Genomic DNA, 16,595 nt, shown 5'->3' with positions numbered 1-16,595 from the left:
ACAGTGTACTTACAACAATGCTGCAGTAACTTTCACTGTGATACTAGCATTACATGAAAAACAGAGCACTCACAAGCTCAAAATGGTGACTATTGGCAATCACACATTTGGTCACTCTGGGGATGAAGGATGCCCTACATCTTGCTGCTACCATCTCTGTGATGGTTGTACAAGCATCAACACATTGCTGCAGGTCCTCTCGTGTTGTTGGAGCATTTTGGTAGGCAGCACCCTTGACTGCTCCCCCACAGAAAAAAAATCCAGCAGTGTAAGCTCCGGAGATTGGGCAGGCCAACCAACTGTCCCGCCACGTCCAATCCACCTACCAGGGTATTTATGGGCCAGATTTCATCGTGCTCATAAGACATTATGTGCGGGGCATCCATCATGCTGATACCACATGTCCACCCTCCAACTCAGAGGTATGGCGTCCAAGAGAACAGGAAGAATGTGTCTTAAAAATTAGGCATATTGTCCGCCTTTTTGTCTGCCATTTGCAAAGGCAGGCCCAATAATGGTATCTCCAATAATTCTGCACCAAACATTAATGTTCCACAGACAATGGTGCTCTACCAGTCGGAGCCATTGTTGATTCTGATGAACCAAAAATGCATATCTTTCATACTGACAGTTCCTTTGTTGGAGAATGATGCCTTGTCATTGCAGAACACAATGTGTACTTGTTTTCAAGTCACCACCTTCAAATTGAATTTGTTGTGTGCTGACTTGAGGATTCGTGCAACCTCAGCAGCTTTGTCCCTCCATGTTGTATTATCATTCTGAGGTATAGCATCTAAACTTTCCGTTTCATGAAGATGAGAAATGAGACAACTAAATATTCATCGAGAAAGTGGTGGTTTGTCAGAGAATCATCTACTGTACAATAGTTGTGCCTGAACAGAATTTTGTTCGCCTACAGCAACATACATTACAGGTATTTACAGTAGAGTACAAGATAGACATAACAACATAATAATCATAATGTTCTCTAATGGTATTGAATATAAAAATGCAAGTTACTAATTTCCTGTCAACGTACTTTCTCCATAGATCAGCAGCATTTCTACCTTATCATCATGTGTGTACAGCATACACCTTTACACAACAAAAATTTGTTATCACAATGTGTACTACTGCCATGAAGTTACTAAGTTGTCGCGATGCACGACTACACTGGTACGCAGTATACTGTACGCTAAAGCAACAACAAATGAGGTGCGCGGGGCAGAGAGGGGTATGTGTGTTTACATGAGTCTGAAATCACACACAAAACACACACCTCTACTACAGCACTACATTGGGTATGTAATGTGTACAATCAGAGCAGTAAACAGCTCAGTTCTTCACAACCTGTGTACTTTTTTTGTTTGCACATCTAAGTTTTATTGACAAACTTTATACATTCTGGTACATTTTTGGATAGCTCTTGGAGAAGTAAGTAAGTTCTTGAATAAAATGTATAAGGCTTCACCTAAAAATTTAACGTCTACCCTATATCTCCTACATCTGTGGACACACATAAAGCATATATCCTCAGCGAGCATTACCTATGGGACACCCTTTATAATGAATTCATTACAATTCGGTGAAACTCAATTTTCAATTCCCCCCAGAGGGGAGGATAATAATAATTAAAATTTCTGTAAAATATTTTAGAAGAAAAGGGAAAACAGATTTGGAAATGAAAATTGGTTCAGTTATCATGCTAACGGGAATTCTTAGATAAGAAACAAGCAATAACCAAAAGAACAGACCATCATTCATCTTGTTAGGAAAACTATAGAAAATGTAAATTTGGGTATCTGCTGCATATCCACTCAAATTATCTTACCCATTACTCAACTTCTTTCACTAGATTACCTCCACGAGTATTTTCATACAATTGTTCCATGTGATGCATAATGCAATGACAAAAAGTTTAGGATTAAGATCAGCAAATGCTAGGGATTTACAACGATGATATATATGCTGTTGGAGAGCAATTAATTCCCACTTATGTTGAGAACAAATTTATTGTCACTTTTGTTGAGAATAGCTCAATAACCTGAAATAAAAATGCTCAATATGGGAGTTAGAAAGATTACTACACCAAATGCAAACAAACTGGTCAGTGTGCAGAGTGTCAAAGATGAAATTTAAATATGACAACATATGTTGGATTCATATTCAGAATATTATGTATTACATGGAAAAAATATATGTTTACATTGTCTGTCATTAAAATTGTAGCACTAAGAACAATAGGAAATAACACTTCAGTTGTTGTTGTTGTTGTTGTGGTCTTCAGTCCAGAGGCTGGTTTGATGCAGCTCTCCATGCTACTCTATCCTGTGCAAGCTTCTTCATTACCCAGTACCTACTGCAAACTACATCCTTCTGAATCTGTCTAGTGTATTCAATCTCTTGGCCTCCCTCTACGATTTTTACCCTCCACGATGCCCTCCAATACTAAATTGGTGATCCCTAGATGCCTAATAATATGCCCTGTCAACTGATCCCATCTTCTAGTCAAGTTGTGCCACAAATCTCTCTTCTCTCCAATTCTATTCAATACCTCCTCATTAGTTATGTGATCTACCCATCTAATCTTCAGCATTCTTCTGTACCACCACGTTTCGGAAGCTTATATTCTCTTTTTGTCTAGACTATTTATCATCCACGTTTCACTGCCATACATGGCTACGCTCCATACAAATACTTTCAGAAACGACTTCCTGATACCTAAATCTATACTCAATGTTAACAAATTTCTCTTCTTCAGAAATGCTGTACTTGCCATTGCCAGTCTACATTTTATATCTTCTCTACTTCGACCATCATCAGTTATTTTGCTCCCCAAATAGCAAAACTCATTTAATACTTTAAGTGACTCGTTTCCTAATCTAATTCTCTCAGTATCACCAGATTTAATGCGACAACATTCCAATATCCTCGTTTTGCTTTTGTCGATGTTAATCTTACATCCTCCTTTCAAGACACTGTTCATTCCGTTCAACTGCTCTTCCAGGTCCTTTGCTGTCTCTGACAGAATTACAATGTCATTGGCGAACCTCAAATTTTTATTTCTTCTCCATGGATTTTAATTCCTACTCCAAATTTTTCTTTTGTTTCCTTTACTACTTGCTCAATATACAGACTGAGTAACACTGGGGAGAGGCTACAACCCTGTCTCACTCCCTTCCCAACCACTGCTTCCCTTTCATGCCCCTCGTCTCTTGTAACTGTCATCTGGTTTCTGTACAAATTGTAAATAGACTCGCTCTCTGTATTTTACCCCTGCCACCTTAAGAATTTGAAAGAGAGTATTCCAGTCAACATTGTCAAAAGCTTTCTCTAAGTCTACAAATGCTAGAAACGTAGGTTTGCCTTTTCTTAATCTTTCTTCTAAGATAAGTTGTAAGGTTAGTATTGCCTCACGTGTTCCAACATTTCTACGGAATCCAAACTGATCTTCCCCGAGGTCCGCTTCTACCAGTTTTTCCATTCGTCTGTAAAGAATTCGCGTTAGTATTTTGCAGCTGTGACTTATTAAACTGATAGTTCGGTAATTTTCACATCTGTCAACACCTGCTTTCTTTGGGATTGGAATTATTATATTCTTCTTGAAGTCTGAGGGTATTTCGCCTGTATCATACATCTTGTTCACCAGATGGTAGAGTTTTGTCAGGACTGGTTCTCCCAAGGCTGTCAGCAGTTCTAATGGAATGTTGTCTACTCCGGGGGCCTTGTTTCGACTCGGGTCTTTCAGTGCTCTGTCAAACTCTTCACGCAGTATCATATCTCCCATTTCATCTTCATCTACATCCTGTTCCATTTCCATAATATTGTCGTCAAGTACATCGCCCTTGTATAAACCCTCTATATACTCCTTCCACCTTTCTGCTTTCCCTTCCCGCTCCCGGGATTGGAATGACTCCTTACCCTCTCCCTTAAAACCCACATCCTTTTGTCTTTCCCTCTCCTTCCCTCTATCCTGATGAGGCAACAGTTTGTTGCGAAAGCTTGAATTTTGTGTGTATGTTTGTGTTTGTTTGTGTGTCTGTCGACCTGCCAGCACTTTCATTTGGTAAGTCACATCATCTTTGTTTTTAGATATATTTTTCCTACGTGGAATGTTTCCCTCTATTATAACCAAATTTCATGATGGTCGCATAAGAGTGGTGCTAGTAGAGAATGAAAATCAGGTTTGCTTTGAATATGTACTGTAACAGTTGTGAGTGTTAAGTAACCAATGAGATTGGACCTAGTGAGTTCATGTTAGTACAGAATGCCTGGACCTAGTGAGTTCAAGTTAGTGTAGAATGCCTTTAAGATGATGAAGACGCCATTATCAACAGCTCAATGAGTTTGAACGAGGTCGTGTAATAGGGCTATGAGAAGTTGGATGTTGCTTCCAAGATATTGCATAAAGACTCGGCATGAATGTAGCCACTCTACATGACTGCTGGCAGCGGTGTGGTCATGTATGATCACAAGACTGGTGTCCAGACAGCTACATAGCCGTACCAAGAGATAAGACCGTCATGTTCAGTGTATGGCTGTGGTGCATTGTAATGGGTCTACAACAGCAATTCGGGCAGCAGTTGGCACTGTGAACTGTTACAAATCATTTACTTCAAGGGCAGTTCCAAGCCTGATGCCCTGTAGCGTGCATTCCACTGACCCAAAGCGGCGCCTTTTGGGATTTCAGTGGTGTCGAGTGAGAGCTCATTGGAGGGCAGAGTGGACGTCTGTTGTGTTTTCTCGTAAAGCTAGTTTTGTCTTGGTGCCAGTGATGGATATGTGTCAGCTATGGGGAGGCCAGGTGAGCATCTGCAACCAACCTGTCAATGGCCTAGACAAACTGGACCCACACCTGGAGTTACAATCTGGGGTTATTCCACACAATGACTGCAATTTTGTGTTACAGTCCATTGTGCTGCCAATCATGAACAGCATTCCAAGGGGTGTTTTCCAACTGCATAATGTTCATCCACACACGCTATTGTAGTCCAACATGTTCTAAACAGTTTCGACATGTTGCCTCGGCCTGCTCCATCACCAGATCGGTCTCCAACTGGGCGCGTACGGGACATCATCAGACAACAATTCCAGCATCATTCATAACCGGCAGTAACCGTCCCTGTATTGGCTGACCAAGTGCAACAGGCAAGGCACTCCAGCCTACAAATCGACATCCGGCATCTGCACGATGCAATGCATGCATGTTTGCACACTTGCATTCAGCATTCTGGCAGTTACACCTCTTATTAATGTACCAGCGTTTCACATTTGCAATGGCTTTTCTCACACATACATTAGCCTGTGAACTTGCAACATTAATCACTTGCATATTTCACAACAAATGTATTTCTAAAATTTCGTTACTCTACATTAATTATTTCTAAACATATTACAGTGGTTCTAACAAGGGACACTCCCCATCACAACCCCCCCCCCCCCCCCCCCAGATTTAGTGGTAAAATGGCCCAGTGGATAGCCCATCAAAAACTGAACATAAATCAAGCATGAAAACAGGAAGAAGGTGTACTGAACTGTGAAAAAAGAAGCAAGAAAGAAACAGTGAATGGTCCAAGCTCAAGATGTGTAGCATCAAGTGCCATGTCGGACTGTGCCCCCCATTCCCCCAACACAAACACAAATTATGAACATTCCGTCCAGTCAATGACGTACCTGTTATCCTTCTGTAATCTTGCAATTGTCACACCATACAATGGTTATAGATTATGACTCATGCGGTAAGAATATTTTACCGTTGCAAGTAAATGGGACGATAAGTGAGAACAGGTGAGATGCCGCAAAGACCTCCCACAGAAATGAAAACAACAAACAGCTTGAACTATGTTACAACAAAGGAATTCTAGAGTCAAAACTTTCAAACAGAATGCAAGAGTCGTAAGGTGTGGTACTTGTGCTGAAGAAATAGGATGCACGTACGTCTCGAGGTCCCTTCCTTACACCTCACTGTTGCAAACAGATGTTATACCACGGCACAGACACGTATTTTTAATACAACAGATGGACACGTCAATGATCGAATGAACAATTCATATGTCTGTGGAAAAAAATGAGGGAGGGGGGGGGGGGGGAGGGGTGAGACGAGAGATCTGCACATGGATCTCCCCCTTCACAGTCCAACACCCAAATAACCACGAAACCATAGCTATTCACGTTTGCTTAATTTTGTGCATCTTGAGCTTGGACCGTTCACTGTTTTACACTTTCTTCGTATTTTAATGCTTGGTCTATATTCCGATTTTGACAGGATATCCACTGGGCCATCTTGCTACTAAATCTGAGAGGGGTGTGATGGGGAGTCTCCCTCTTAAGACAAAAACCTATGTAAAGTATTTACTAGTTACTATTAATGTGAATATTTCCCAGACCAATCTGTTAGAGCAGAATACAGAACAAATTAAAAAGTATATATTAAATAAATAAATGTTGTGTTCTTTTCTGTGCCCTCCACTATCTACCTTTTCCCCAACCTGGTGAAAGTCGTTTTCCCGTATCATAGTTGCAGCCTTCGCTTTGAGTTTCCCACTGTAGCTTGTAGCCAATATGAATAGATCTTGACGATGATTCTTTTCTTCTTCACGGACCTGAGAACAAATATGTAGAACATACAGTGTAAGTATAAGTAAGGTAGGTAATGAAAGGATAATGTTATTTATAACTTATATAAAAAAAGCATGCTTATAGAATATCACTATATAAAAGCATATTTCGTGGAACTTAGAAATGATAAAGAGTCAATAGGTGATTTTATGAAACAGAGGCATTACAACTATGCACGCTGAATGTTATGCTGTGATCCATGCTTTGGGAAAGACAACTAATAGCCAACACTTACCTTTTCAATTTTCTTCTCTATAATCTGCCTAAGTTTCAACAAGACAGGAAAATGAGGTAATATCTTGATGAGAATAATAAGAGAGTTTCTGATTTGAACATAATCCTTTGAATCAAGACAAACAACCATGGCTTTTGTAATTTTATAGTGCCACTTGTGACAAACATGCCGATAGTTCTCGTAGTCTACGTGGTCATTTGCTTCGGAAAATTGGTTGCTGACTCGGAATTTAGTAACAAAACCAGGATAATTTGCACATTCCTGTAGAAATAACACATAAATTAACATTAATCCTAATGCATATGCAAGAGCTAATTGAGTATTTTCGAATTCATAGTAATAAGTGATATAAAGAACCAAAAATCACATTCAAACTGACAAAATCAGGTCTTTAACTGTTCAAAAATTCAGTACTTATTTTATCTACAACCAAGTATCATAGATGCTTGAGACTGCTTTTCAGTTAAAGCTTTATAACTGCACAGATACATAACATTAAACATTTATCATCATCTTCTTCTAGCAAGCTCAAATATATTCACCAAAATTCTCATAACTAAGCCTCTACATTTATGTGAAAAACACCTGCTTGTGAAAGGCAAAGACCCAGATTGTTTCCCAAACACTCCTACAGTTTTTAACTGTGAAGCAGTAGCTTCACTTCAGGGCACACTATGCTATAAAGTGAAAGTTGCTCTCTACATATAAAACTAACCCATTTCTAATTACAAACTCCTCCACTGTCCAAATAATATCTGCTTATGCCATTGGGAGTTGAATCAGATTGTGTCAGTAAAACAATGCAATATCTGGATCAAGTGGTTTCTAGTAATTTCTGGCTGTGGATGCTGAGTGATACTGACAACAGTTAACATCATTGCCCAAAGATGATGAATAAGTTACTTGTAATACTTTGAAGTTTCAGAACTGCCATCCAATTCGACAACTGGAAACTTTATCAATAGTTTTGTTGTCCGTAATGCTTGAATCAGCACTTTTCCTACACATGTTAGAAAGTCTTGCTTTATGGTCCAAGTGCAGCTTGTCTCTTTACCCAGTAGAAATCTAACTTAAACCATTTTGTCTTTTCTATTGATACATGCCTCTTCATGCACTATGTTGGCACATACAATTCTCATATTACACTTTATTTTATCTTCAGTACTACAATAAATAAATACGGGATCACTGTATGCTTACCTTCTCAAAGACGGCCTTCTCAGAATGCCATCTCATAACAGTCTCTAGCATTGCACATAGAAAACGCCCATAGCGATTTGCTTCATTTTCTGTACATGATGTAACAGAGTATGTGATGTCACAGAACAGCTGAAAGAAATATGCAGTCTACATTAATACTGAAATAATATACATAAATTTCAGGAAGGTGTGTGGTAACGATGTTGAAGACAATAGTGTAATGAAAGCTGAATGACATGTTTAGCTCTACTAGAGCTTTAGTGTGGTAGGTTGGTAGTTGTTGGGGTTGGTTGTTTGGGGGAGGAGACCAAACAGCAAGGTCATCGGTCTCTCAGGATTAGGGAAGGACGGGGAAGGATGTCGGCTGTGCCCTTTCAAAGGAACCATCCTGGCATCTGGCCTGGAGTGATTTAGGGAAATCACAGAAAACCCAAATCAGGATGGCCAGTCTTGGTATTGAACCGTCGTCCTCCCAAATACGAGTCCAATGTGCTAACCACTGCGCCACCTCACTCGGTGGTTGGTAGTTGTACAAACACATCTGTCACTTTCTGTTTTGAGACAACGGGGCCCCTATGTATTGGTGTAATTGCCCTGAATTGTACTCACTGAATAAAATATGGAAAATATGTCCCAGTAAATCATATATTATCATTATCATGGTCAATTAATCTCTACCTCTACCTCTGCTCCCCCCCCCCCCCTTTTTTGCAAGTGATCTTGAAAGAGACAAACAAAACTTCAGTATTGATATCTATTCCCTGTATTACATTATGTAAAGAGCATAAACTTTAAAATCTGATGGGAGCAGAATATGAAAAATAATTGTTCTTACACAGTCTTATAAACTAATTCACGTAAGATCAATACTTGGTCAAATTAATCATTCCGTGGTCAAAGCTCTTTATTGGCTGCATTTGCTTCCTAATATTTAAAAAGGAAATATTTCCTTATTATGTACTTGGCTCAAATGCATCACTATTCAAACTGCAAACTGCATCATATTGTTGTTTCTCAATTTTTTTGTCAATTTCAAGCATTTACATAATTTACAGGTAGATTATATCCAACCTTTAGTTTTGTCAGTTTTGACCATGTCATTTGGTGGGAAGCACTGTCCCACTTGATATTATAGCATCTACAGATATTTAAGCATATTGTAGCTGTTCCTACTGCAGTTGGTTGTTCCGCAGCTGTCAAACCAGTGAACTGAATCAGGTCTTCAAAACCTGACACCTGTGTCGCCCTTCCAAATAAATACATGTGATTGCTGTCAGTATGTCACTGACTCCCACTTCCCACCAAAATTAGGTAACCGGTTTCTGTTGCTGAACTTTCACCCAAATACACATTTAAATCTGTGACAAGTCATACTGAATATGGAATACAACAACAAAAACAATCAATTATTTATAATATAATGTAAATGGAGGGACAAAAAAATTCTCATCCCATCCGGTAAGTCTCTCCTGACCCGGGGTTTTGGGCAAATTTTCTAAACTGTACCCCTTTCCCTAAACCTCTCCAATCCTTTTCCTTCACCCCTCTTCCTTCCCCTTCAACTCTTCCACCAGAAGGAGCCACTGGCTCTGAAAGTTCGTAAAAGTTAAATCCTTTTGTGTTCATGTTCCCCTGCCGCCACTTTGTGAGTAGATTTTTTTATCTGTCCACGAATATGGAATACACTGTTTAAGAGATAATAACCATTTGAACTACAACAGACTATTATTAGTCCAGACCATTTGATTGAGATGAAACAATATTATTAACTTTAAATAAACTGGTCTCTGATACTGGCGGAGTTATAACAAAAACTAGACATTCTAAAAGTTATCATGTCACAGTAGGGGGGTAAGTTCCATGAGAAGTACACATCTGGATCAATGACCATTACTCTATAGCGCATAAAGAGAAAACAGTGATATTTCTTAAGCTGGTATCACACTACACAACTAAAATGAAATGTGTATAAGTCATGTTAGGCGGCCTGTCACTGAGTGGTAGAACGGGTGAAGCTACGACTTTAGCAGGTGGTGTATCTGCTGTGGAGAAATTGGAGTAATTCTATTGTGCCATGGATCTGTGCATGCACAATAGAGGAGGTGTACATGCACATGAGCAGAACACAGCATTTCTTTCAGGGTTTCAGCTTCTTACTGTTTTCACCTTTGGTCAGCAGATAAGATATACATGAGCTCTAGAAGGCTCTTTTAGCTAATTGTGAGTAATTTTTTTTATAAATACAGTTATAAAAAAATGGAAATTCTCTTTTTTTGTATTGCTGTTGAGAAAGGCTATTGATCTAATGACAGATTCTTACTGTAGAGAAGGAAAGGAACAAAGAAAGTATAAGTGAGCTTATTGAAGCATACAGCAAGGACAGGTGTCTATGAGGTCCCCTAGAAATGCTGAACCATAATAAGGGATGTCTATAAGTGGTAAATTTTGAGTTTATATGCTTTATGTATATGTGCATATAATATTACATTCAATGTGTGTACACACCCTAATTGGTGAGAGTACTGCGCATGTTTGATTTGATTGCATCTTTTATATTATTTCAGCATGCCAGGAAGGGTGGTGTTGACAGAACAACTAGAAGACTCAGAGCAGCCGTGATCAGTGAAGACTGTAACAGCCGTTTTGCATCTTTGCGCGTGCACTATTGTGCCGATCTAAAACAGGAGACAGAGGAGTAACACAGGCATGATAAAAGTGCAAAAATCAAGTGTGTGATGGTTCCCCCATTACTTTGTCATTTGTGAAAATCCTATCATGTATATAGATAGCATCTTGTTGAAACAAGAGATATCCTTCTGACAAAGTTCCTAAATTCCTGTGGATGTTTGGGCGGATGTGCGGATGGATATGTGTGTGTGTGTGTGTGTGTGTGTGTGTGTGTGTGTGTGTGTGTATACCTGTCCTTTTTTCCCCCTAAGGTAAGTCTTTCCGCTCCCGGGATTGGAATGACTCCTTACCCTCTCCCTTAAAACCCACATCCTTTTGTGTTTCCCTCTCCTTCCCTCTTTCCTGATGAGGCAACAGTTTGTTGCGAAAGCTTGAATTTCGTGTGTATGTTTGTGTTTGTTTCTGTGTCTATCGACCTGCCAGCACTTTCGTTCGGTAAGTCACAACATCTATGTTTTTAGATATATAATTAGGACTTCAGTCAGAAATATTCTGAAAGGTAACAAAATAATTGAATCATTGACTAGTTGACCGTGTCCTATATCCAAATCATCACATAGACATTTTGATTACAATGAAAGGCTGGATAAAATGAGTTTCACAAGTATTTCCCAACTTCGGATTACACTGTATCTTTTAAAGAAACAACAGAGTGGTGTAAATTTTCACTGATGTACATGCCTGTTCATTTTTACTTCCATTTCTATTCAAGAGTCATCCTGTGCAACCACAGGAACATGTCATTTTCATCACAAAAAAATGGCTCTGAGCTCTATGGGACTCAACTGCTGTGGTCATCAGTCCCCTAGAACTTAGAACTACTTAAACCTAACTAACCTAAGGACATCACACACATCCATGTCCGAGGCAGGATTCGAACCTGCGACCGTAGCAATCGCACGGTTCCGGACTGAGCGCCTAGAACCGCGAGACCACCGCGGCCGGCCCATTTTCATCACAAATGTGAAGTTTATTCTGATTACAAACAACAGAAAAGCAAAAGCACCCTGATGACTACCACGACAAATAAATGGATGCAAAGAGAAGTTGACAACAGAAAACAAATGACATGTACATTTCAACTACGTTGCCAAAAATAGTGACAGATATTACAAGATTTGGATGGGAATTTGGTAATGGTCATTAAGAGCCACATGGCACACTGGCACCTGTGCTGCAGCAAGTCTAAATGAATTCCTATCCCATAGGAAACAGCTAGTAGGCACAGATATACACATCTACAGCACTGGGAGAAACTCGCAGCAGGCAGCATTCAAAAGATTAGTGCTATTATAAAGTAACAGTTTAAACTGTTCGGCATTTGGAATCAAGAAAAAATAGACAATAAGATATGATTTTGAGGGTGTACTGACATGTAACAGCAGGATTGTTATCAACTGTTGAAGTAATTGAAGGAGTTAAAGCAATGTTAGTAAAGGTTATGTCTGTTCATGGAAAAATTGTAAGATCTGCAGTCAATAGATTTTAACTTCGCTATAACAGACAAAAACCAAAGAGAATGCGGGTATATAATGCTGATATGATGAGATATATTTTCTACTATGAAAAACTCAGAAAGCTGTAAATCAAGCATTTCCCTGATACACTAGAAATGAATCCACTATTGATACTGTCAGCAAAGGACGAGTCGATAAATGTCGACACAATTATTTTAATACTTAAAAAAACTGAGGCCACTCTCTGCAGTAAAATAGGAATTTTAAATGAGCTGAAATGTTATGCTGATGGTGGAACTGGTATTTTAAATTGTGGACTTCTGATTCTTGTACTGATGAGTGTCCAAGAAGTGGTGACTCAAAGTGTGTACTGATTCTAAAGATTAGTTGAAACATATTCGAGACTCTTCCTGAGAAGATCCATTTAGTTGTCTTTCTACTGTGTAAAATTCAAGTTTAACATGAAGAAGACACATGCTACTTTATAAGAGCCGATTTTGTTCTAAAACTACGTATATACTCTGCAAGTCACTATTCAGTACATACTGAAGGGGGGCTTTGAACGAATATTAGTTACTCTTTGCCCTGTGTCATTCATATAATGAGTGACATGTACACATCATATTCTCGTAATGCGAATGCAAAACATGCAGCGAAAGTACTCGGTCTGCTGCATGCCTTACCTCTAGCACCAGCCCTCTAAATTTACCTAGCTTAGTTTCAGCAGAACAATGTTACTTTCATTCCAAAAACTTCCACGGAGTATCCTGAGTATCTCTATTATGCATTTGCATGCACTGCAACAATCTGTTATGATCCTGGTGATGTGTCTCTTGTTTATTTTTATATCTGTTGTCATCCTTATACTGGAGCACAACTCATGAGTACCTCACTCTAGCATTTTGTAGAGAGTTTTATTTACAGATGTGTAACACTTTGCCACAATATTTATAACAACTTGTCTCCTAATTGCCTCACCTACTTATGATTTCACTGGTTTATTCCATTTCAAAAAATTTTACAGTCTTACCCTTAGAAATTTTGTGAGAGGCTCCATACCTTCATAACTATCATATGGCATGTGGCTGTTTCTGTCTGTCATACATTTGTCAAGATTTCATGAGAGCTGCCGTTGAGTCCATAAAGCTGTAAGAGTAGTAAAGTTATTTTCCATTTCCTTACTGTCATTCAATGAAAACACTTGCCTGCAAACAGCAGCATCTTTAGCAACGAATGCTGGATATCTTATCTGATAAATCATGATGGAAATTCCTGCAGAGCACACACGTGGAAAAAGAGACTGTCAACTAATCACCTACAGTGGACTTCTGTGGTGCAAACACACACGTAACAGAAAACAGTACTCACTAGCTTTCAAAATCTGGGGCTTTCTCTAGTTAAAGTACACACGGTCATGCACACAACCACATGGACACCTAAACACACAGTCCTGTGGCCACGAGAAATTTCTCCGATGGGAACAATGCAACCATCAAAGGGAAGGTAAGAATTAATAACAAACGACAACAAGAACATGACAGAATATGCTGAATTTAAACTATTTGGAAATGGAGAATGCCCAAACAAACAAAGAAAATGTTGAAAGGACTTGAAGAAAACAAAACAAAAATTTATGTTGGCCAGACACAAACTAATAATTTCGGAATTATGATGGCATATCTCAAAGTAATTAACACAAGATACAAAAATAATAAAAGATTTGATTTTTTTAAATATTTCCATAGGGCAAGAGGTGGATCATGAAAACTGGAATTTAATAATGATAATACTGACTTTCAAAAAGTAATGCCAAATTAATTGAGAATATATGAAGAATGGGAAATGCCAGGAGATGAACGTAAGTCTGAGCAAAAGTTTTATAGAAGGAATATGTAAAATCATTTAAAGAATGTTTGCAAAAAAAGGACAATGCCTCAATATTGGAAAAATACTGTAGTTTCACTTAACAAAAATCAACAACCACCATTACACCCTGTGGAACTATCAGTCTCTTCCTTTTTATGTCAATATATTCACTAAAATTATTACTTAGCACACAGAAAAAATCTTGGATTTTAAATAAGTATAGGGACAAGCCGGTGTGAGAAGAGAATATTTCATGATGGGTCACTTTTAAGCTGTGAACAGAATTACAGACACGAGAAAAGAGTATGAATTACCATTTTACACTGCTTCAACATATTTTAATATACTGAGAGGCATGTATGTCAATGCTACAGCTTACATCTAACAAATGAGCTACGGACAGAGCTCCCACATACTTCACAAATTCACGCACTTACCCTGTCATAGCAGAGTAATGTGGAGAAGTTTGCAGTCTTCAAACTATGGATGGTGTGCACAAACTTGGCACAGTAAACAGCATCAGTTGCTGTGAAAATGCATCTTGGAAAAAGACACAGCTGCAGAAACTGTGTTATTGTCTCATTCTTGGCAGCTTTTGCTGAGCGAGACAGGAACCACGTATCTTTCTCCTGGAACAACAAAATTTATATCAAAATCTTGCAAATGCTGATGTGAATAGTAGTAGAGATGAAATAAAATTTAAATACCGAAAGTATTACATTTGAGTCAGTGCAGACAGTGTAAATAGTGTTCCATAATGAATAATATAAAATACAGACTTATCATAAAAGAATGAAAAATTAAATTACAATCTATATAACTGTGCTCAATCACCCCCCCCCCCCCCCCTTTCCACCTTTCCTCATACACAAAGAACCCCCCTCCCTCTTTAACTCACACTTACTTATCACAATTTTCCTTGTCTCACTCTCTTCTTATTCCATCTTCAAATTTATCGATGTTCATTTATCCTGATTTTCTCGTTTTCCAGTCTCTTCTTATCATCTTAGCCCTTTCCCATCAAATTCCCAGCGAAAATGCCACACTGCATCCAAGTAAAAGCCCTGTGCCAGATTTGAGAATAAATTTCCACCATATATTATCCGTCTCATATGTTAACCCACAGACATACAATTTTTTTTACTGAGATCGGGACACAGCTTTACACTTCTTTTGCAGCAATTTTCATTTTTACTGCAACATACTGTAAGTTATATTAAAGAAGTATATTGTATTTCTCTACTGCAATGTAAAGTTATAATCATACTAGTTTGTCTGAGTGTGATAAAGCTTAAAACTCTTATTCACATGTACGAAAATCTTACACTCTTTTTATTCAAAGTAGGATTCTCCATACATCCCTCTGTCATAACAGACATGTCCTAGAAGGTGCTGCTGTTTTGTCAGTTGGGGGTATATATGTAGGAAAATGTCACCTGCAGCTTCCATATATTCTTAATGGATTTGTTCCTTGGCTTGTGTGTCCGCAAATCCCATAATCAGGAAGTCTAATATTTTTCAGAATTTGTTCTGCTGTGGTGAGAGGAAAATCTGTGAACCTCGTTTTTCTTTTACTGGAGTTCATCAAATAAGTGTACTATACTTGCCATGTCTAATGTATATTTTTTAATTTCCTTTCATATATCTTCTCATACGAGGATATGATGCTCAGCACTGGTTTTGCATCAACGCCACCCATTTCTTTGTTATAATCACTGATGCAATCAGGTTTCAGCTTAGTCTTTCCAATTTTTGCTGTTCTTCACAGTCAGGTTGATCGTGAATGATAAGACAGGATGTGCACTGGTTTCTTGTCAATCCATTTTACAGTCGTCCAAAGTGCGACCAACCAGAAAGTGTCAGAAGAATATGTCTCTAATGACGAAGCAGAGAAAAATATTTCTCACACAGTCTGTTACAAAGTAATCCAAATCACCCTGGAGTACATCAGCCAACAGGACGAGGCGACTTATCCCGAAATCGTTTGTTTTCAACACTGGAGATAAACATTGCCACCACAAAAGTTTCTAAAGCCAAAAAACAAAAAACCATTACAGACTTTTTTTTTTATCAAAAAATAAATTCTAATGAAGTGTCCTAGAACTTCAACACCCGTAAGTTAAAAAGTTGTTTTTTCCCCCCTTTTCCTTTTCTTTTTCTCTAGACAATCTTTTCATTCCTTTGAGTAACCTCTAGATTTATTTCATAATTTTGTAAGTAGTTTATTTTTTATTCAAAGAAGTAGGTAATAAAATTAAAACTCTTGTTTTTCCAGCAGCCAAAACAGGCCAATTTGTTACTGTAAGAACGTAAAATAAATGACCTTTGTTATTCAGCGTTTAAGGGGGGATGTAATGTATTTTGATCAAAAAAATCGATCTTGAAAAATTATTATTTTCTTGATCTACACAGTTTAATCTATGTTATGTGTGAATTTTATCACGATAGCAGCTTTAGAAAGGCCTTTAAATTGTTAAACTGATTACTCTGCACTGGCAGCCACTTTCACCTTTTCCGACGTTTGGGAAACT

At 38.3% G+C, this 16,595-nt stretch overlaps 1 protein-coding gene across 2 annotated transcripts in view; it reads right to left on the bottom strand.

The window, feature by feature from the left end:
- LOC126198525 (THO complex subunit 2) overlaps positions 1–16,595 on the bottom strand; it is a 304,001-nt gene that overhangs the window by 123,738 nt on the left and 163,668 nt on the right. Inside the window, exons 19-22 of one of the 2 annotated variants that reach the window (XM_049934917.1) lie at positions 14,502–14,693; positions 8,054–8,182; positions 6,854–7,114; positions 6,489–6,602 (exon numbers count right to left, since the gene is read on the bottom strand). In XM_049934917.1, coding sequence (XP_049790874.1) covers positions 6,489–6,602; positions 6,854–7,114; positions 8,054–8,182; positions 14,502–14,693 — 696 coding nt within the window. Of the gene's footprint in view, positions 1–6,476; positions 6,603–6,853; positions 7,115–8,053; positions 8,183–14,501; positions 14,694–16,595 lie in introns of both variants that reach the window. The other variant, XM_049934916.1, reaches the window with a different exon arrangement.

The sequence above is a fragment of the Schistocerca nitens genome, chromosome 8 (assembly GCF_023898315.1).
Source record: "Schistocerca nitens isolate TAMUIC-IGC-003100 chromosome 8, iqSchNite1.1, whole genome shotgun sequence".
Lineage (NCBI taxonomy): Eukaryota > Metazoa > Arthropoda > Insecta > Orthoptera > Acrididae > Schistocerca > Schistocerca nitens.
This window is presented reverse-complemented; position numbering and strand designations above follow the sequence as displayed.